The 22,249-nt window shown below is 33.8% G+C and overlaps 1 protein-coding gene across 1 annotated transcript; it reads right to left on the bottom strand.

Moving 5' to 3' along the window:
* Window positions 1-1,318: 1,318 nt before the first annotated feature.
* On the bottom strand, window positions 1,319-21,733 carry LOC121375581 (PGAP2-interacting protein-like). The gene is made up of 15 exons (XM_041503104.1): window positions 21,442-21,733; window positions 20,714-21,026; window positions 19,931-20,085; window positions 18,112-18,298; window positions 17,312-17,451; window positions 15,697-15,930; window positions 15,377-15,454; window positions 14,506-14,585; window positions 13,831-13,936; window positions 10,816-10,951; window positions 10,272-10,336; window positions 8,163-8,304; window positions 6,963-7,112; window positions 5,948-6,103; window positions 1,319-3,075 (listed from the first exon to the last, which is right to left on the bottom strand). The coding sequence occupies exons 1-15, from the start codon at window positions 21,470-21,472 to the stop codon at window positions 2,994-2,996; spliced, it is 2,055 nt and encodes a 684-aa protein (XP_041359038.1). The 5' UTR covers window positions 21,473-21,733; the 3' UTR covers window positions 1,319-2,993.
* Window positions 21,734-22,249: the final 516 nt, after the last annotated feature.

The following is a 22,249-nucleotide window of genomic DNA, read 5'->3' as shown; positions in this document are numbered from 1 at the left end:
TAGGTCACTTGAAATAAACTCTAATTGTATATTATTCTTCAGTTAAAGTTTGTTATCCTAAGCATCTTATAAACTTTTTAAAAAGCAAACTGTTGGCTAAAAATGAAAAAACCCAAAAACAAAAACAAAACATTTCTTCTGATTTATGGCTAAATAGTGATAAATGAATTATCAATAACAGATGAAGGGCACAACATTTCAAAATCGTAGTTAATCTGGCGTCTAATTCACAACTTTGCAATTTTGCAGTGCAATGCAAAATGACTTGCAAGGACAATGTGATATTGCTTAAGAGAGTCTAAGCAAGTTTTGTGAATTACTAAGGCTCCTGAAGTCTTTTCACATGATGTTTACATTAGTAACCAATATTCTTTCAATTTACATGAAATACATTTGTGTAACCCAATCAATTACCTAAAACTTACATTAACTTTACATTTTATTCACAGTATTTCCAACTGAAATTGTAATTTAAATTTAAATAAAAAAAATTTATATAACAAATCATTAATGAACTGTTTCTATAAACTAGTAGTTATTCCTAATTATAGTACCTTAAGAGTTTTATGGTTATTGATTTAATATAAATGTACATTTCATATATCTAATTTCACCCAAAGATCAGAATTTCACTGCCCCAGATCTTGGTGGAATTTGTAAGTGTTGGGGTGAATGGATTCATGGCATTTGAGTAAGTTTTACAACATACCAATTTATGTTGTTTTGGGGGGAGGGGGTTTATTGCCCTATTTTTACTAAGAATAATCATTACAAACGTCACCAGCTAATGATGTCATTAGGTAATCCAATAACAAAGAGTCAGATGACCAAACCATCAGTGGTTCTAACTCAGACTGCATAACAAGAGATGTTTCATCAGCAATCATGTTTGATAAAGTCTTATAAAAGAATTGTGTTTTTGTAATTTCTGACTTTAAAATAATTCAATATTTAATAGTTCTTTATGCAATATGTAAGCTATTAAAATTGTCTTTATAACATCATTACAAAACATACAGTTCTTTGCTTTAAGCTATGGCAATTACTGTGGAAACTTGCATTATTACCTCAGATTTCAGCAGAGATCCAATCATATTCATTCGTACAAATGTGCTGAATTAGAATTAAAATTAATAACACACTAGTATTAATAATGCTCTGAAGAGGTTAGTGTTCCTTAGTATTAACACACTGAACTGGGCATGGTCTGGATCTGGGGGAGGGGTCAAATATGAACCTAGCAGACCCCTTTGTCTACATTTTCCATTAACAGCCTAATAATAATGCACTGTAAAACACTTGTTTTAGCTTCATTGGGGGGAGGGGGGGGGGGGGGGGGGGGGGTCATCACAAACCCTGGACCTCACACCCCTGCCCATGATAAAGAGATCTGCTGCCAATAAATATTGACAGTGATTCATGGTTTATCAAATCCACTACCCCTCGATCAAAGTTAAAGAATTTGTGGTCTGGACTAGTGGAAATTGTCTTATTTATAGCTGTAATGCAAACACCAATGGACCAAACGCCTTGGAAGGCCAATGACTTCCTCAAATATTTATCAACCAAATAACAATATATATATATATCACAACTAAAAGTATAAAATAAATTCTCAACGTATGTTATAAAATCACACCATGTCCTAAGTATGTATAGTAAGTCAATTATTACTTTAGCCCTGTGTAGAAGTGTGTACATGTTATAGTGATATCGAAGATCGCTGTCTAACAGCATAATCAAATACAAACTAAACATAAAATACTAGTATATATTTTGAAAAACTGTAAGTTATAAAACATAAATGGTTTTGGTTATAGAACAATTAACTAAATCCACAAGTAAGCAATTCAATAGATATGTGATACATGTATAATATAAAAAAACAATCCCAAAACAAACAAACCAACCAACCAACAACCAATAAAACACAAAACAAATGCAAACATTTTCAGTTTCTTTCTCAACATTTTCACATTCTGTATGAAAATTACAATAAAATCACACACTAAACATGTCACTGGAATGTTAAACAAATTGAGTGAGCAAAAAATGGAAGATAACAAACAGCAATTATATACAAGTACTAAATTTTTTTTAGTTCATAGGAACGTTTTTCAAGAATACCGGTCTGTCAAAATATGATATGCACTATATAAAAACACAACTGGTTTTTTTTCTTCTTTCAGTTTTGTTTTAAAAATAAACATCTTAAAAAAGTTTGTTTTACTGTTTATTTTAATATTATTGCGTAGTCAGACTTAATGCTTCAGTTGCCTCCCCATCCACTAACAGACCTGAGAACTGAAGAACATTTTAGGTAACCCATTTGAATTCATGTACAAACCCGTCATGACCATGTAAATCATGTTTTACATTTAACCCATGAATGAAAAACTATGCACACTACACAAGCAATGCATGAATGAAACGACTGTTAGTGCAATTTTCAGATTCCAGGATAATATCATTTAGAAGTGCAAAGCACAAATTTAAACAAATCTGAATTATTTTAACATGCTTATATACCACTAAGGTTTCAAGCATGTCTGTCCTGGGTCCCACTCCTGGATAATTTTGAATGTTTCTGCAATATAAGTATGCACAGTTAATGTAAATATTCTGAAATTTTATTTGATATTTTGCTCCATAAGCACCATTTCAGCTCACCTTGATTTTTGCTATGATGGACACTGTTCAATCATCATTCAAAGTAACATATATCTCAAACTGAATCACTCTAAAATACATCCATGACAGTCAAATTATCACTTGAAATATTTGTGTATATTACATGCAATTCTCTTCCATAAAAACAGACAATTATCTCAACATCAGGACAGTACATACCAGAGCCTTTGTGATGTCAAAACCATACTAAAAGATTACAAACAGCCATACAATTTCCAGCAATAATTCAGATTACCAACAATGCCAACATCAAGACTTAGCACATCATTGGCGTAATGAGATCAATTAATACTGATATTAGTTTAAGGTAAAAAATACTTTGGAGTTGTCATGTGGAACCCATGATAAGGAAAGTGGCCATGGCCCCTGTGTAAAGATCCAAACCTATATTAGAAAAAGAGAAAATGAAAAAAGTACAATTAACAACATCCATTGTTCTGTAGTCAATAGATTAAACAGATAACTACAGTTAAGTTGGAACAGAAGGAAAAGAAAACAAACAAAGTTATCAATGTAACTACAAGCAAGTTAACAATGTAGATAACTGTATAACCCAAAAATCAGTGTATTTACTATAATTGAAATTATTTGTTTTAAGAAATGAACATTATATTTTTGATGTTCATGTGATGATAAACACCCAAACTGTTTTACACACTGTATGAATGGTGTAGTACATTAGTGCGAAGCCATTCATACATAAAAAATAACGTTCAGTTCTTATAATTCCAAATGCATTACATATTGTCATTATACAAAACTATATTAAAAACCCAATCGAACTCTATTCCACAATGATTTACAACTGTATCAATTTTCAAATAAGGGAATTCCCTTAGAAAGTTATATTTGTTTTTTTCCGTCAAATCTCCGATTCATTATAATGATTTACATAAGGTTTTATAAATTTTAATTTTCTGAATCAAATGTGGATAAAAAGTTATAAAATTTAAAATAACTGAACATCAACTGATAACGCAAAAAGTTTTTTTTCAAAAATATCAACGATAATTAATTAAGAATCGAACGCTCTATATACTTAAATGGAAGGTTTGTTGTAAAACGGTTAGAGTATGAATTTTGAACTAATTAACATAAGGGAAAGCGTCACATTATTTAGAAAATTTATCAATTACTATATTAAAATTGCAGTTATCAAAAGTTGAATTTGTGAAAAGTGAATGTGAAGACTGACTTGAAAGGGATAAAGTGGTTTCAGTGTTACTGTGTGTGTGGATTTTAGAGGAAATTTGTGATTGTGTGATATTATTCTTGGAAAGGACAGGTCGCGTAATTGTGCATGAAGGCGTATGTGTTTTCGCGCGTGTTAGTTGTCGATTTGGTGTTTTTGTCAAATGTGACAGAGCTGTGCTCATGTCCCTCTTTTGATTTGTTGAGCATTCTTTGCTATAACTTCTAATAGAAGCTTCGTTTCTGTGGCCTGTCATATACATTTGTACATTATGTGTCTCAGTTCAAAACTGGAGTTGTTTAAAGCCTGAATTGTGGAGGCTTAATGTAAAGTCTCCACCAAAACTTTCGAGTCTGTAATCCGACATTGTGATTGTCGTCTGTCAGTTTGTCACTGTCACTCACAGTGCAGACGATATTGGGATAAAAATAGAAATGATTGAATCCTTGGGGATTCCGTTGTTGACGTAACTGATAAAAAGTAGTTTCAGTAATAACATTCTGTTTTTATTTGTTTACTGAATAAGTGCAGTTTTCACGTTCATGGAAGAATGAATGTTGGTTTTTTAGATCACATGATAGCATTTTAACCAATCCAGATGCCTATTACAAAACAGTAATTATAAAATGGAATTATATAGGTATCATATCGCAACAATATTACGAATTCTTGACAGGTCACGTCATTATCTCACTGTCAATTGTTGCAGTTGAAATCATCACCCCAATGAAAATATAATATTTGTTTATTACATGTACACTGGAAATTATTTAGCCTACTAAATGTACTAAAGTTTAGTTTAGTTTGGCAATCCATATAGTTAATCCACTGAAGATAATCACTTTCAGACACCAGGGGCCTAATTCACAAAGATCTCTTAGGCTCTGCTAGACAACAAAGCATCCTCTTTGCAAGTCTTTTAGCATTGCACTGCGACATCGTAAAGTTACGAGAGTTTAGTGAATTAAGCCCCTGGCTACTTCCTAATTTGTGATATTTTGCTGAAGCATGAAAGAAGTAAAAATCTCTGCTGACATGTTATATACTTTGTTATTACCCAGATAGTTAAAGATATCTTGGTTCATATCAAAGTGTTATGTCCCACTAGAATGCCAACAGTTGGCACACAGTGATATCGTGGTTCATATCAAAGTGTTATGTCCCACTGGAATGCCAACAGTTGGCACACAGTGATATCTTGGTTCATATCAAAGTGTTATGTCCCACTGGAATGCCAACAGTTGGCACACAGTGATATCTTGGTTCATATCAAAGTGTTATGTCCCACTAGAATGCCAACAGTTGGCACACAGTGATATCTTGGTTCATATCAAAGTGTTATGTCCCACTAGAATGCCAACAGTTGGCACACAGTGATATCGTGGTTCATATCAAAGTGTTATGTCCCACTAGAATGCCAACAGTTGGCACACAGTGATATCGTGGTTCATATCAAAGTGTTATGTCCCACTAGAATGCCAACAGTTGGCACACAGTGATATCGTGGTTCATATCAAAGTGTTATGTCCCACTAGAATGCCAACAGTTGGCACACAGTGATATCGTGGTTCATATCAAAGTGTTATGTCCCACTAGAATGCCAACAGTTGGCACACAGTGATATCGTGGTTCATATCAAAGTGTTATGTCCCACTAGAATGCCAACAGTTGGCACACAGTGATATCTTGGTTCATATCAAAGTGTTATGTCCCACTAGAATGCCAACAGTTGGCACACAGTGATATCGTGGTTCATATCAAAGTGTTATGTCCCACTAGAATGCCAACAGTTGGCACACAGTGATATCGTGGTTCATATCAAAGTGTTATGTCCCACTAGAATGCCAACAGTTGGCACACAGTGACCGAACATCAAATGAGTTCAGTGATAGAATTAAAAATCAATTATAAATAGGATATTAAATTCGCTCACATTTCGTATTATGTTTATGTCCCTCACGCTAAAGCTTGTGACAATTGAAAATTATTTCACTCTGATCATAAACATGATACAAAATGTAATCTTGTTTAATATCCTATAATTTTAGAGCTTATGTGTCTTACCTAGGGTTGAAATGTAGTTTTTTATCCACATCAGCCGGTTTTGTGGTCACTTTACGGTTGTCTTTGTAAGATTTCGGGTCCTCAGGAATTTTAAATTTACCCATCTGTATTTCTGTATCACTAAGTCCTCCATGTGTGATTCTGGCATAACCCAACCTTAAAGAAAAGAAGGAAGAAATGTTTTATTTAACGACACCCCATCACAAAAAATACATCGGCTATTGGGTGTTAAACTATGGTAAATGCAAACTTTAAGTGTTGAACAACATTAATATGAAAATACAAAAGTTAATTTAAAATGCAGTGTAAAGAACTGTCCAAAAATTACAAATATCACAGATAAATAAAATAAAAATTTAGAATAAAAGTCAGTATCACAAAGAAATTGTAACAAAAGTTCAAATATATCTTTTCTAGTTTCCTTGAGATGATTACACTCCACCAAAGTGTGGCATACCGACAAAGAGTACACTGACAGTGCTCACACCAAGGTGGAGGATCCTTCTTCAGAATAAATGAATGGGTCAAGTATGTATGATCGATGCGAGCATGACACAAGACTATTTCATCCTTCCTGCACTGCCTATAGAATCACTCAAAGAGGCTAACATAATGTGTTTGATTTGGTTTAGAGTTGAGATACTGTGTGAATGGTTAGAATCAAAAGCATGCTGCTTTTTTACATCTTATAACATACATCTAGTCACTACAGTTTAAACTTTATTACAATACATTATATGTTACAAATCATTACTACAAATTGCATGTTGTGACCTGCAATTTTTAATATATTTTAGAATATTACATACACTGTATTTATTCTGTAATAATTACAACAATATTCAATGCAGTTATACTGAAGTTTATTAAGCAATAATCATACATTTATAACGTGGCATATTATTAACATTTCTGAGTCTCCATATTCAAGAAATTAAGAGATATATTTTGTAATGATTTAGACAAACAGAAATTTGGTGGTATTATTTTAAAAACAATGAAACCAAATGCTTACTTTATTAAGCCCTTGTACATGATGTATTCACACCAGCGATCTCGATCCGACAAGTCAATGTCCTTCACCCCGCCAGAGGTCAGCAGGTGACGATAATCTCGACTCCCAGGAGCAGACGTCACATACCCGAGAAAAACAGCAGGATTCTCACTGTAAAAATAATAAAAATTATAAATTAATTTACAGATGATTAGAGCTGGGCGGTATTGAAATTTGAGGTTCGGTATCAATATCGGTATTTTTAGGGTGATTTACCTCGGTATCGGTACGGTATTCGGTATGGACACGATACCGATATCGAGTGCTATTTTCGGTATACTCGGTTTTAAATGCATGCCTGTGTTCTGGCTCACCCGCTAATTTCATCTAAATACAATTAAATTCCATACACAAGGCTCTCGTCTGATTTATACCAAGCCACTTTGCGTTCGTCAGATATGTTGTTAGTGCTTTCCGGGAAATATTTTTCAATACCGAAATTTCAGTATTTTAAAATTTGCTCGGTACGGTAAATCGGTATTGACATAATACGGTATACCGCCCAGCTCTACAGATGATTAAAATCTTACGTCTGCCAAGGTAGAGTTGAAATAATCAAGGCTTCTAGAATATGGTAGCCTGACACCATTAATTATTAATTTTTATGTTACGTAACCCAGACAAGCAGCTATATTTTTACTTTATAAAAAATTAAGTTTGCTGAAAACCAAGATACTGCCTATGATGGAGTTCCACATAATAAGCATGGGCTCTTATCTGAACATCCACAATTCACTGCTAGCTTGACCTGACAAAAATGATACAAATACAAGCAGATACCCATCTACATGTAAGTAAAACTAGAATTGGAATTAATGCATATTAATTTAAAATATTATTTATGTTCCTTTACTAATAAAAAATGAAAGTAAGTTGTATAATAAGTAGCTGATCACAATTTTCAAAATTTCAGCACACACCTACCACCTCCTAAAAGTTTAAGTCATAAATAGGTATTTATCAACATTTGTTTTCATTTTATAATGACCCATAAGAATTTGCCATTATTAAATTAAGTTACTGCAGTCAACCATTGAACTATTTGAATCACTCTATACACACCATCAAGTGTTCATCCTGTAGTCTTACTTGTCAAGAAGACTAGAAATGTGTATGTATATTATCTAGTCAAATGCAGTACATTCTGTCACACTCTAGTACCTGTTTCTGAGTTCCTCTGCCAGGTATTCAGCTTGTAATTTTCTGTCTAACACATCACGGTCGTTACCCATGTGAGTGACCACGAAGTCCACCAGGTTACCAGATATGTTAACAGTGGCTGTTACTGCAGGTGCTAGTTCCCCTGAAACAGTATATTTATACAAAGATAAAGTAATTTCTCACCCAGTCTAGATCACTAGACTGAACATGGTAAAGAAACAACAACACCAAACTAAAAGGAAAGTAAACTGTTGACTAATAGGACCTATGCTTATAAAATCCGAGACTCTAACAGAGCATGCCAAAGTGCATGCAATGCAATTGTGTCGTCAAAGATTAGTCTAGTCTCTAAAAAATGATGTTATAAGCATGGGCTCAGGACCCATGTTTATAAAACTTTAAAATCTAGACTTAACATTTTTAAAAATTCTCCACACTTTAAACTACATGATATGGGCAAGATTTTAAGACATTTTTATAAGCATGAGACTTGAAGACCTTTTTTAAAATACATTTTTAAGTGTTAAGTGAGTACACAAGCATTTTGAGAGTACCGGGTACTGCTAAAGCAATACATATCCTCTACCAGTCCCAATACATTTTCCTATTTTCTAAGTTTAATGGCCATAACTCTGTGAAAAATGGGTAAATTGCCATCAACGTCAAACTTTATCTGTAACAGAACATGACAAAGCTACACACAAAATTCCTGCTCAATATTATGAGGCAATGCCAAACAAAAAGTCTGGAAAACACATTTTTGTATCGCCTAAGTTCAAGGCCCTCTGTCAGAAATGGGTAAATCACCATGAAAGTCAACTTGCTTTTAACAGAACATGACAAAGCTACACACAAAATTCCTGCTCAATATTTTGAGGCGTTGCCGAAAAAAAGTCCAGAAAATGCATTTTCATATCGCCTAAATTCAAGGGCCATAACTGTCAAAAAATGGGTAAATCACCCTCAAGGTCAAACTTGATCTGATAAAAATACACACAAAATTTCAGCTCAATATCATGAGACATTACAAAAAAAAGTCTGGAATTTTTTTTTTCATATCTCCCAAATCGCCATGAAAGTCAAACGTGATCTGTAACAGTACATGATAAAGCTATACATAAAATCTTAGGTCAATCTCTATAGGCATTAATTGTAAAAAAAAGCATCCAGAAAACTATATGTGAGACAGAAGAACGGACAGACAGGGAGATGAACATCACCAATTCCAACAATTGTTTTTTGTTTTTTCGTTTTTTGTGTCATATTATATATCATTGACGTCCAATAGCCGATGATATGATAAAAAAATTAATGTGCTCTAGTGGCGTCATTAAATAAAAACAAACTTTACTTTACTTTTATTATATATCACAAATGTAAAACTTTATAAAACTGGTCAGATAAAAAAATATATCTTCATGTGACTTTTTTGTTTCTTTTAAATGTAACCAAGAAAACAATCCTTTGACTGATAAGCGATGGAAACAATATTCTTGTTTTTGGATAAAAATTCCACCATGGGAGATAACTCACCAGAAGAATTGTAGTTCACAAATTGGCAAGTAAAACTGTCAAGGCACTGTTTTTAATTTAATTTTTACTTTTCAATCTTACACTGTATCTGTTGTTGTTATATTAAACCTATAATTTACTAATACAAACTACAAGAACAATTACTGTTTTAATAAATGTGTATGTTTTTGCTATCAATAGATATTGTCAATTGAGTTGATACAACATAAAAAGTATTGTTGCTGTTTTTTTAAAACATTGTTGAACTAAGCAGAAAGCATCCCACCCTCTTAGTTATATAATGGCTAACAATGTATTTTTATGAGACACAGAATGCATATACTGTGAATCAAAGAATGACAAGCCAGAGAAAGACATTTAAGCCGGATATGTCTATGTAATATACCCCTGTATTTTAAATTCTTAATATTAAAAATATACTTCAAATTATAGCTTTAATGCATTTAATTAATTTCCAAAAATGTATTTTGGTTTAAACACATGATTATTAGATTTATAAGTCTGTGAAGTTCTAGAATTGTCTCCCCTAAGGAGGTTCTTCAACTATAAAGACAATAAATGTATAATGCAACTCACCATGTGGAGATGGAAGTAAGTGATGTTTTGATTTCACAAATGGATACTTTGACAGGATAAGATTTCTGAAATCAGAACACAGAAACAAATTAAACAGTTTTCATGATGAAATTTATTTGAAATTTAAAAAATGGGAAAAACAAATTGTAATGTTTTTTAAAAAATAGTATCCTTTTGATAGCTTTCAAAAATTCAATTTTTAAAGCAAAAAGTAACAAACTATATTGTTCTTTCCCAGAATAAGATGCGTTTGATTTATCAATCATGATTTGTCTTTTATGGAAATCTGTCCAAAATCAATAATTATTGTGCAATAACATTAAAATATACATAAATACTATCGATGATTTTGTTACATGGAAAAGCACCCACCTTATTTGTAAAAGTGGGTTTTACACTTTGTCTCTAACGTTTTTCACATTAATTTAAATAGTTTAATAATAAACAGATGTAGGACATACACATTACAAGATATACACATGTATATATATATATATATATATATATATATATATATATATATATATAAGCTAAAGTATAATACCCCCATGTGTGGTCTTTTGTAGCCGGTCCAAAGTCTACATACATTCCCAGTTTTTCACCCAACCACATGCCAAGGTCGTTATTACCAAGGAAAGGCTTTGATGCATCACTCTCTAGTAAGGTAATTACATCAGCTTCTGAAAAAATAAGGAAAACATTTCTACTCGTAAATGAGGATTAAAAAACAAAACAATTCAATATACTTTGCAGGAAAAGATATTGTATCTGTATCCACAAATTTAATACAAAAATAATAAATCAACTTAAAAGTAAAAATTATATTCCATCACTGATGAGTAGTGTGAAGGATGTTGTATGTGACCATTTGTGGATGTTAATGTTGGCTCTCTCTCTCTCTCACTAACAACTAACCATTAAGCCCATGTCTTGGACAGATAGTCTGTAACAGACAGTTAATATAAATACTTAAGTTAAAATAATACCAAAAATATATACTCATGAGAATGAAAAGTGTTACCGTATATTACCATGTTTTGAGTTTTGAGGACTACAAATAGGGCCTACTTCCCACAAAAGGACACTTTGCTAGTAGATGAAGTCAGCAAATAGTAACATGAAATCCTGATCGTAAACGTGTGGCCTCAAGTTCAACTTCTAATACCACCGATTGTTTACGCCTTGCTTTAAAGCTTAGATAGTAACTTGAATAAATGAATGTTTAATGACAACCCAGCATGAAAAATACATAGGGTATTGGTTGTCAAACTAAGGTTAAGTACTACATGTAAATGAAGTGATGATCAACCACCACACCATGCAATATTATGTTGTCTTCTATTGTTTAATGTGTTAGCCAGATGATGAATAATGATAATAATTTCTTTGTTTTATTTCCTGTTTAATACTAAACTTGTTATTTATCTCGTGTTGTCTGCCATCTTCAATAAAGACCAGTGTTCGTATCTATAGCAATTTGTAATATTTTTAGGTGGATGATAAAAAATGCTCCTAAGACACGGAAGCACGATCATGCACCTCAGACATGAAGGAATGGTAATTGAGATTGACGAAATGAACAAAAGCTGTGCAGCTCGAGAGTTTGACATAACTGAAAAACGAGTATGGAATTGGAGAAAAGTCAAAAATTCAATTACTGAAATGCCGAAGACGAAGAAGGCTAGACGAAATTCCATATCACCAAACCTGCCATACCTTAGATATAACAGCAAGCCATGTACATCTGCAAGATTAAAACTGACCTAAAATTCCCCCTAACATTCAAGGCATCCACAAAATGGTGTTCCAGATATATGGAGAGAAACAACTTAGTACTTCGCCAGAGAACACATATTGCTCAGAAGCTACCAGCTTAAGTCGATACCAAAGTCGAATTGTTTCACCAATTTATAATAAAAGAAAGGAAACTATTTCAGTTTGACTTGAGACATATCGGGAACATGGATAAGATACCCATGAACATTGATATGCCAGGTAACAGAATACATAGAAAGGGGACACATATGATGCAGGTAAAGATATGCAGTGCCGAGAAACTCCACTTCACAGTGGTCTTTGTATGTATGGCTGATGGGACCAAACTCAAGCCGATGGTAATTTTCAAAAGAAAAACAATGCCAAAAGATAACTTCCTGATGTGTTGTAATTGCTGTAAAGGAGAAAGGGTGGATGAATGAGTCATTCATTCTCCTGTGGTTGGAAGATGTGTGGATGACGAGGCCTGATTGGTCTTGTTACTTCTTGTCCAGGACATGTTCCATGCTCATCTGACCGAGTCAGTGAAAACAATGTTAAAAGAGATGCATTTTCGACAGTTGGTCATTCAAGGTGGATGTACGTCAGTAGTGCAACCTCTGGATGTTAGCTTGAACAAGCCTTTCAAGTCTGATATAAGAAATGCTTGGAACAAGTGGATGGTGATTGGTGACCAGTGCTACACCAAAACTGGCAGCAGATGCAGAGCACCCCTCCCCACTGTCATCCAGTGGGTGAAGGACGCGTGGGACCAGATCACAAGTGTGATGGTTACATACAGCTTTTTGAAGGCTGGGATTTCAAATGCAATGGACGGATCAGAAGATGATGTACTCTTTTTAAAGCACTTATTGAACACCAACCAGAACTCAGCACCAGAAACTGTGGAAACAGATGTCAGTGAAAACAACAAAGAAACAGAAATGGCTAACTACTATGACAATAATGTAAATAAAGCTATCTGGGTGATAATTTTTGTACAGGAGTCCATTTCTGAATTTAACAGCTTCAGAGCAACCAATCTACCATCCGATGACATTTCAAGTGACTGGCCAATTAATCAGACAGTGAAACTGACATTTTAACAGGTGTTTAATTTGTGTGTTTTATTCTGTATTGAATTCACTTTTGACAAATATATGTGAAATGTATATGTAAATGCATCTATTACATATAAATAATAATTTTAAAACCTTGTTCAGTGTTTATTCCATTATTACAATATTTTACGAGTACTAAATTATGTTTACACCACCAATATGACATTAACAGTGGCATGTTTAGGAGGGTGGGCACTTGGTACGACTGTATTCTATCATATCATATTCATTTAACTCATCTAAACATGCGCCTCACATCACTAATGAAATGGGCCTACACTGATTACAGCATGACAAAATGATAACACCAACAACAACAGAATAAAATGATCTAAAGTCTTTTGCGTTTTTGAAATACTAGTAGTTTTTTGAGGGTCTATTGGGCTATTTCTCATTCCAGCCAGTGCACCACGACTGGATGTATATCAAAGGCCATGGCCATGGGGTGGTGCATATAAAAGATCCCTTGCTCTTAATGGAAAAAAAAATTTCTTCTCTAAGACTATAATTCAAAATGACCAAATGTTAAACATCCAATAGCCAATAATTAATAAATCAATGTGCTCTAGTGGTTTCATTGAACAAATTTGTTTTTTAAATAAGGAAGGAAAGAAATGTTTTATTTAACGACGCACTCAACACATTTTATTTACGGTTATTTTGTTTTTTAAAATCCTACATACCTGTGTCCTTGAGCACAGCAGCTGATCTCTCCAGACTGGGCCAACCCTTGTTATCATATCCAAAATGGTACGTCCAGATGGCGGCAGAAAATATACGTGGTTCCTCCTAAAACAAATCAGCTTTTTCAAGGTTTATTTTTTTACAGAGTTCTATGTGTTTAAAAGACAATTAACAATTTAAAATGGACCATACACACACACACACACAACACACACACACACACACACACACACACAAAAAGACCAGTCTCTTCCAAAGCCAGAAAATTGTTTTTGTTAATATTCAGAAATAATATTCAAATTCCTAAATTACTGAAAAATTGTATTTTACCCATGTGTACACAGTAAGGTCTCACTACCCTACACCGCTCATTCATACAGACAACTTGCTTTACTGCACATGTTGTGTTAAAAACCAGATACAATTTAATTAACATCCAAGGCAAATTCCAACCGGAGTATATAGATTATAATAATACAAATCATTTAAAATCTGTCCCAAGTGAGTAAATGTGCAGCAGAACAATGGTGGACAAGTGAACTGTGCAGTGAGATCTAAGTGTTCTCAACAGGCCCGTAGCCAATGGGGGGTCGGTGGGTCGATCGACATTCCAACTACCGGTGGCTTTTTTTTTTCAATATGCCTCACCATAAGCCTAACATCAAAGCACTGACCTTTGCTGGATGTTCATATCGATGAGGATCATATCGTGACACAAATCCCAACAAACCAACAACAATGAAGAAAACAAGACCTAAAACAAAGTATTACAGACCTATCAAATATAGAGCAATCATGATACTGCAATGTGTTCAATATTCAATGGCAAATAGATATTGTGTAATAACTGAAATTAGGTTTCACAATCTAGACACAAGCTCAACTTAGCACGTTGATTTGAAAGTGAATGCTGCTATGTCATTAGAGACTTGATGTCTACATAATAAAGTTTTATAAGACTGGAGCCAGTAGATATATAACATTGTAAAACCTCTGATCAAAAGGAACAGGATATAGCCCAGTGAGAAGAGCGCTTGTCCGAGTTGCTTGCGATGTAGGATTGAACCACCTCAGTGGCCCCAGTCTTCGATTGGGATTTTTTCCTGTCCCAAACAGTGCCTTATGACTGGTAATTGAAAGGCTGTGGTATGTGCTGTTCTGCCTGTGTGGAAAGTGTATATAAAAGATCCCTTGCTGGCAATGAAAAAGTCTTCCTGCAAAAATTACCAAATGTTTGACATCCAATATCTGATGTTAAATATATCAATGTGCTCTAGTGGTGTCATTGAACAAAATAAACTTTTAACTGATGAAAAGGAAAATTTGCCACATAAATATCAAGGGATATCGAAAAAAAGAAATGTCACTTTCACAACTTTATATCATTCAAACTACAAACTGTAACGAAAGAAAACATTTATCCAGATCCTCTGAGAGGTCGATGGAAGTTTAACTTTATCAACAAGATATGACAAACAACTTACATATCCTCTGAGAGGTCGATGGAAGTTTAACTTTATCAACAAGATATCACAAACAACTTACATATCCTCTGAGAGGTCAATGGAAGTTTAACTTTATCAACTGTTGGAAAAGCTGCCCTGCTTTCCTCATTCTTTCCACCTAAAACAAATTATTCATAGTTACTACAAAAATAAAATATGCACAGCATGTTAATACATTAAAATCATTTTAAATAATGAAATAAATTGGCAAAATATTATCACCAAGAGAACTAAGAAACAGAGTTAGGAGCAGTTAGTAACTGCAATATCAGTGAAAAACAACTGATTCACATCAACAAAAACTAACTTACCTTTTATTAGTAAAGGAAAAAAACAAAAAAACAATGCATGATCACCAACCTGATTTGAGACCAATCAGAATAAGGAGCATCACGGCAGCTATCAGCCAATCGGTGTGTTCGCGGGTGTACACCCCACCAGGAACAAAGTTGAAGGCCACAGTCCACACGAAGAAGAGAATCTCGATGATAAAGATGAGTAGGGACAGGGTCAGACAGGCGGGAGGACACTGGGATATCTTGTCATACATCCACGGCCAGACAGACATCGTGTACACAGCCAGGACAAGACCTCCTGAATTGAAGAAAAAACTAATTTAGATTTTACAAAATGTATGTTTGAAAATAACCCAAGTACTGTATAATCACTATGCTATAAATATAATGCAATCATTTTATATTCAACACAGATATGTCATCAAATAGCTACAGGAAATGCTTTTCTTGCATAAAAACAAGTTGTGAGACTGCAGAGTTTTGTCCCTTATTTGTCATTTAAAATAGAAGGCTACAACCAGCCTCGGTGGTGTCGTGGTTAAGCCATCAGACATATGGCTGGTAGGTACTGAGTTCTCTGCCCGGTACAGGCTCCCACCCAAAGCAAGTTTTAACGAACCAATGGGTAGGTGTAAGACCACTACACCCTCTTCTCTCTCAGTAACCACTAACAATTAACACGTAACCATCTGTCCTGGACAGAAAGCCCAGATAACTGAGGTGTGTGCCCAGGACAGTGTGCTTGAACCGTAATTGGATATAAGCACAAAAATAAGTTAAAGAAAGAAAGAGAAGGCTACAATTTCCATCACATATAGCATGTGATATTGCAGAAACTGAAAATGCATTTTACATCATATTCAGCATTCCATGTACAAGTTACAAGTTGCTCCAAATATATAAAATTACAAGTTGTACATAAACCAGTATTTCACATGGTGTTTAGATGTTAAACAGTCCTAGAATATTTCAAGAAGCTCATGAATACAAACTAAGCAAAACAAATCAATTTGTTTAATAGAATTGCATAGAATAGAATAGAATAGAATAGAAAAACACAAGCAAAACATGGAATATAGAGCATAAAAATAACCACAAATTTTAAAGTAATTTTCTAGGTTTTGTTAGTGGTCTGTAAATTTCAAATAATATTAATATAATACAGATTACCAAGGTACGATTCCATATAGTAGTCAGTCATGTGTTACAGCGAAAAGCAAGCAAAAACAAGCTATGTTTTGTTTTAACACCACCACTGGAGCACATTGAATCATTGATTAATTAATTATCGGCCATTCTGAGAGTACTGCTAAAGCAATACATGTCCCCTACTGAGCCCCAAATATTGTCATATGTCCCAAGTTCACGGATCATAACTTGGGGAAAAGTAAGTAAATTGCCATCAGGCTTTCTGCCAGAGGGTAAAACAGGTATGGCGCCATACCCAAAAAATGCTGAAGATTTTTTTTAAAGTTAACCTTTTGATAAAATTAATTACTCTTATCATTACTGAACATTTTCTTGACCCTAACCCTAAACTTAACCCATTTTCTTTCTGGGAGAGGCTCCCCATACTGTGGTTGCATTCAATTCCATAGTGCCGTACCCAAAAATTTCTTTCTGGCAGAAACACTGGCCATGAAAGTCCAACCTGATCTGTAACCAATTAAAGCACTCACCTGTAAAACCCTGCCAGGTGGGGAGGTAATAGAGAATTCCGAAGGACACCAGGCCAACAAACCACCATATGTAACTGGTAGACATAGTTCTACACTGTGACATGTACACACCAAACCCAAGAGCCACCAATACCAAAGCCCTGAGGAGAAGTCAACAGGAGATGTGTTATTACAGAATGTGTAATTAAACCGTGGCAATATTTAGTTATTAAACTACTTTAGAAGTAACAGCCTATTTGTTGAGATACAAAAGCTTTACAATGATTGCAGTCAAGTAAAAGAAATATCCACATACATGAAATATGAAAATTGGATAAGTGAACAAATAAATGTTAAATGACAGACTAGCACAAAGAAAACATGGCTATATGGTGTCAAACAAATGTATATAAATTAATACATTGTATATGAATGATGATACAGTGTATGAAGCTGTGGTAAACACAAATATCACAATTATGTAATTTGATTTTAAACTATATCATAAAAATATTTATTCTTAAAAAAACTGTTCAATAAATGAATGAAAGTAAAAACACTGGCTGTGAAAATTAGATAAAAAAAAAAAAAAAAAGGATGCACATAAAATAAAAAAAATAAAACAAACATCTACATGAAGCTAAAAAAACCTGTGAAAACATAAAAGTTGATACTCTTAAATATACAATGTAAATAAAAATATATCATCCCATAAGAGAGGGCAACGGTCCATAAGGTATGCTTTAAAAACTTTATTAAAAATATGAATTGGCACATATGCCAGAAATCATAATATGGTCATCAGAAATAGATCTGCTTACCCCCAAGGATAAGGTAGAGGTCCGTTATCAGGATACCCCCGAACAACCCATCTCGTGATGAGAGAGACTTCTCCAAAACACCAATACGACAGGAAGAGGAGACTGCCAAACCCGAGTGACGCAGGCAACCAGTATGGTCGGTCCGCACGTGAGACTGGGGTATCACTTTCTTTAACAGTGTCATCACCTGTCAAGTGTACATGTATTAACACAAAAACAATGATTCTTCTAAATAACCTATAAAAAATAACATTAATATGATGATTCTTCTAAATAACTTGTGTAATAACACAAAAATAATTATTTTTTTTATATAACCTAGGAAGATTTACTCAATACATGCCTTGAAACAGGAAGTAAAAGATGGCCTAGTGTTATTTTTTTAAATAATAGGTAAAAAAAAAATGTACCGGTAAGAAAAACAATATGGCCTGCTGGAAATAAAACACAGGGCGAGGGAAGAGTTTGGAATACTGTGTAAAAAAATTAGTAAATTTGAGATGTATGTTAGAGCATCATGGAATTAAAATATAACAGAATTACAAGCTCAGTAGTGGGTGAGATACCTGTAATCGTACAGGTACAATTATCTCACCTGCTATTGAGCTTGTAATTTTGTATGTATATATGTCTCTTGAAAAATAACCTGCTATTTTTGTTTGGATTTAGTAGGTAATTTATTTCACCCTGCTAGGTCTAAAAATGGACTGCTTTTCACTTTTTGTAGGCCGCTATTTGGAGACCTGCAATATGGTTATTTTACTACTGATGGAGCAAACATTAATAAAACTACTACATTAAGACTCTCAAGGAGTAATAGGAACGAGAGTGTTTGATCACAGACTTCAGTCTGAGTCTTCATGAGTGGTGGAGAGTGTTTGATCACAGACTTCAGTCTGAGTCTTCATGAGTGGTGGTGGAGTCTTTGATCACAGACTTCAGTCTGAGTCTTCATGTGTGGTGGAGAGTGTTTGATCACAGACTTCAGTCTGAGTCTTCATGAGTGGTGGAGAGTGTTTGATCACAGACTTCAGTCTGAGTCTTCATGTGTGGTGGAGAGTGTTTGATCACAGACTTCAGTCTGAGTCTTCATGAGTGGTGGAGAGTGTTCTTGTTGGTCTATCTACACCAGGAGGATAAACTGAACAACCACTTGCATCATTTTTAAATTTCAGGTGAATGTGAGAGACAAATTACAAACATGAAAAACTACATGAAACGTTCATTTACAAAATGCTATATATCCATTTACATCACTTTAAGAAAAACATGCTTTTGCTGCTGCATGAAAGAGCATATATCACATAAAGCACATTATTACCCATATGGTTAAAAATATCTTGGTACATATCAAAGTGATACGTCCCATTAGAACGCCAAATGGGACATAACACTTTGTGACGTCATCGATTGGCGCACTTCAAACTTACAGTAATGTCAACCAAACGAGTTGAGTGATAGAAATTAAGATAGATTATGGGTAATAAATAGGATATTAAAGTTGCTACCATTTTGCACCATGTTTATGTCCCTTGTGAAATAATTTTCATTGTCACTTGCTTAAAGCTCGTGACAACTGAAAATTAGTTCACTTAGTACATAATCGTGATATGAAATGGAATTTTGTTAATATCCTATAAGTTTTAAACATTATGTTCAATGGGCATAGATGGCTTTTTTGATGAAAACTTTATTGTTCTATTGATGAGTTGTACTACCATCAAAATACTTCCACTGCTAACTTCAAATTCAGGAAATTGGTGTATATTACATTTTGGAAATGAACTCTTAATATTGTTATTCATGTACATGTATATACCTGAAATGATCTGGTCAATGGCTGCAATAACAGCCAGTGTAATAATAACTGTGTTAGACTGACTACTCCACCAAGCCGGAACAAATGATGTGAACCAAATACGACTCGAGAGGAACAAGAACAGTCCAAGTATCAAACTCCAGTAGAACTGAGATCTAGGAAAAACACAAATATATATCATTACTCACATGGTTAAAAACATCTTGGTTTATATCAAAGTGATACGTCCCACTAGAATGTCAAGTGGGACATGATGTCATCGATTGTCGCAGTACCTTACAGGAACATCAACCAAATGAATTGTGCGATATAAATTAAAATTGATTATGGGTAATAAATAATCTTGCTAGGTACATTAAAAATTATGTCACTTGGAACATACCGTAAGCATGACATGAAAAGGAAGCTTGTTTAATATCCTATAATTACATCAAAGCAATAATAATAGAATACATGTATGTGTATAAGATTTATGAAATAAGAAGTTGTGATAATAGAACATGGAAATAAAGGAATGTTCTGTTTAATGACACCTAAGAAACTGTCTTCATTCCAGTATCGAAAACGACACTTAAGTGAAATTGTCTGATAATAATTTGTAAAACAAATTTCATTACATTTTACATTGAAATTATTTTTAAGTCAATGAACTGAGTATTTATTTCAAACTTAATAAAATGGATATCATTACCAATAATCAAATAATAAAGCAGATCATGAGATCTTTTTACACTGTATACAGCCAAGTTAAACTGCAAACTTGGTGGCTATACATCAAGTTACCTTATTCTTTGACTTTGGCTACAGATGCTGACAGCCATCCACAACGATGCTATTCCACATCCAACCGACAGTACAATTAGTCTAGATAGTGTATCTGGAGCCTGGAATGACACTAAACCCACTACAGAGGCCAGACGTAGAAAGCCAAGAACCCATCGGTTGTTTTGAGCAGGAAAGATGCCCGGAATAACGAAGATGATAGGAGTCAACCAGAGAACAGCGAACGCTTCATAGCCTGAGATCTCCAACTCATTGAGTGGGTAAAACCAGATCATCGGTGCCAGAGCCTGGAACAGACTCCAAAACACATAACCTATAAAAAAAGACAAAAATAATACAATCTATCATACATAATAGGTAGGGTATCCAATAAATAAAAGTATGTGATTTTTTTTTCAGATCACATACATGTTACTGTCGGTTTCCAGTTAAATACTGAATGGGGCAACACTTTCGTTTACTTTAATGAATTTGTTTTACATTCAGCATGTTTATTTTTTTCATGTGAATTAATTGGAATATATATTTGATCTGACATAACACAATAGCAAAATGTAAATAATTCCTTTCACATGCACTTTTATTGGCAACACTGACACATCGTAGGTACATTACAATCCCTGGACTGGAGATTTAGTCATCAATGTAATGTTATTTACCAATTGACACAGCCCAGAATAGTTAACATTCGTTAGTACACTTAGCCAAAAATATAAACAGATACAAACCATTTATTGTATCTCGAAATAGCTGCCTCATCACGCCTTATATAACTTTATACAACAATCTGAAAGACTATTTGCTGAATATCATACGCAGTTGTCACCCTTTGATGTGATTACATTACGACCTTTGCGCTTTGACCTCCTTTCTGTTCAGCAATCGTAGTCACTATTGGTTTAGGTTATGGCTATAATAAAGATCTAAACACTTGCAAAAATCGGCTTATCATATAATGTAGTTTTGAAATGTTAAATTCAGTTTTTAAAATTAGATGAAAGATGATTGCGCTACAGTGGGTACTTGTAGTTCTCCTGTACGTGAGAAACATTTAGTGTCAACTTCCGGTTTTATTAATTTTTAGAGAAAAGGTAAACAATAAATCGTATAATTGAATTATTGTTTTGTAATTTCGGGCACTGTTTTAACCAAATATTTTTTTCTTATTGCTGGCCAAAAACGTTTACAATTATGCTTATATAATATGTTTAACATTATAAATAAATCCGCTGTTTATCATATTACGCTTCCGACACGCATGCGGCATTGTGAAAATTATTGGATTATTTAAAACAAATTATGATTGGAACAAAGACATTGTGACCGTCATAGTTAGGGTTTTAACACCTTTGTTAGATTTTACTTTGTTTGGTTACAGCTTGAAAATTAAGTGGTTAAAAACTGGATAATTTTTTTTAGAGGACGACATATCTACATCGTGCATGTAAGTAACTAAGTTAACTATTAACTTTAGTATAATAATAAATAAATAAATAATAATAACCACAATAGTAATAACAATAATTATTATTATTA

This window comes from Gigantopelta aegis, chromosome 6, assembly GCF_016097555.1.
Source record: "Gigantopelta aegis isolate Gae_Host chromosome 6, Gae_host_genome, whole genome shotgun sequence".
NCBI classification, from domain to species: domain Eukaryota; kingdom Metazoa; phylum Mollusca; class Gastropoda; order Neomphalida; family Peltospiridae; genus Gigantopelta; species Gigantopelta aegis.
This window is presented reverse-complemented; position numbering and strand designations above follow the sequence as displayed.

Excerpts from the sequence above, each read along its gene's own strand:
- LOC121375581 (XM_041503104.1), bottom strand. The coding sequence starts at position 21,472 with ATGAGGCAGCTATTTCGAGATACAATAAATG. Across the intron at positions 21,027-21,441 it reads ATTTCGAGATACAATAAATG|GTTATGTGTTTTGGAGTCTG; the intron begins GTTTGTATCTGT and ends CTTTTTTTATAG. Across the intron at positions 17,452-18,111 it reads CCTCTACCTTATCCTTGGGG|GGCTTTGGTATTGGTGGCTC; the intron begins GTAAGCAGATCT and ends ACTTCTCCTCAG.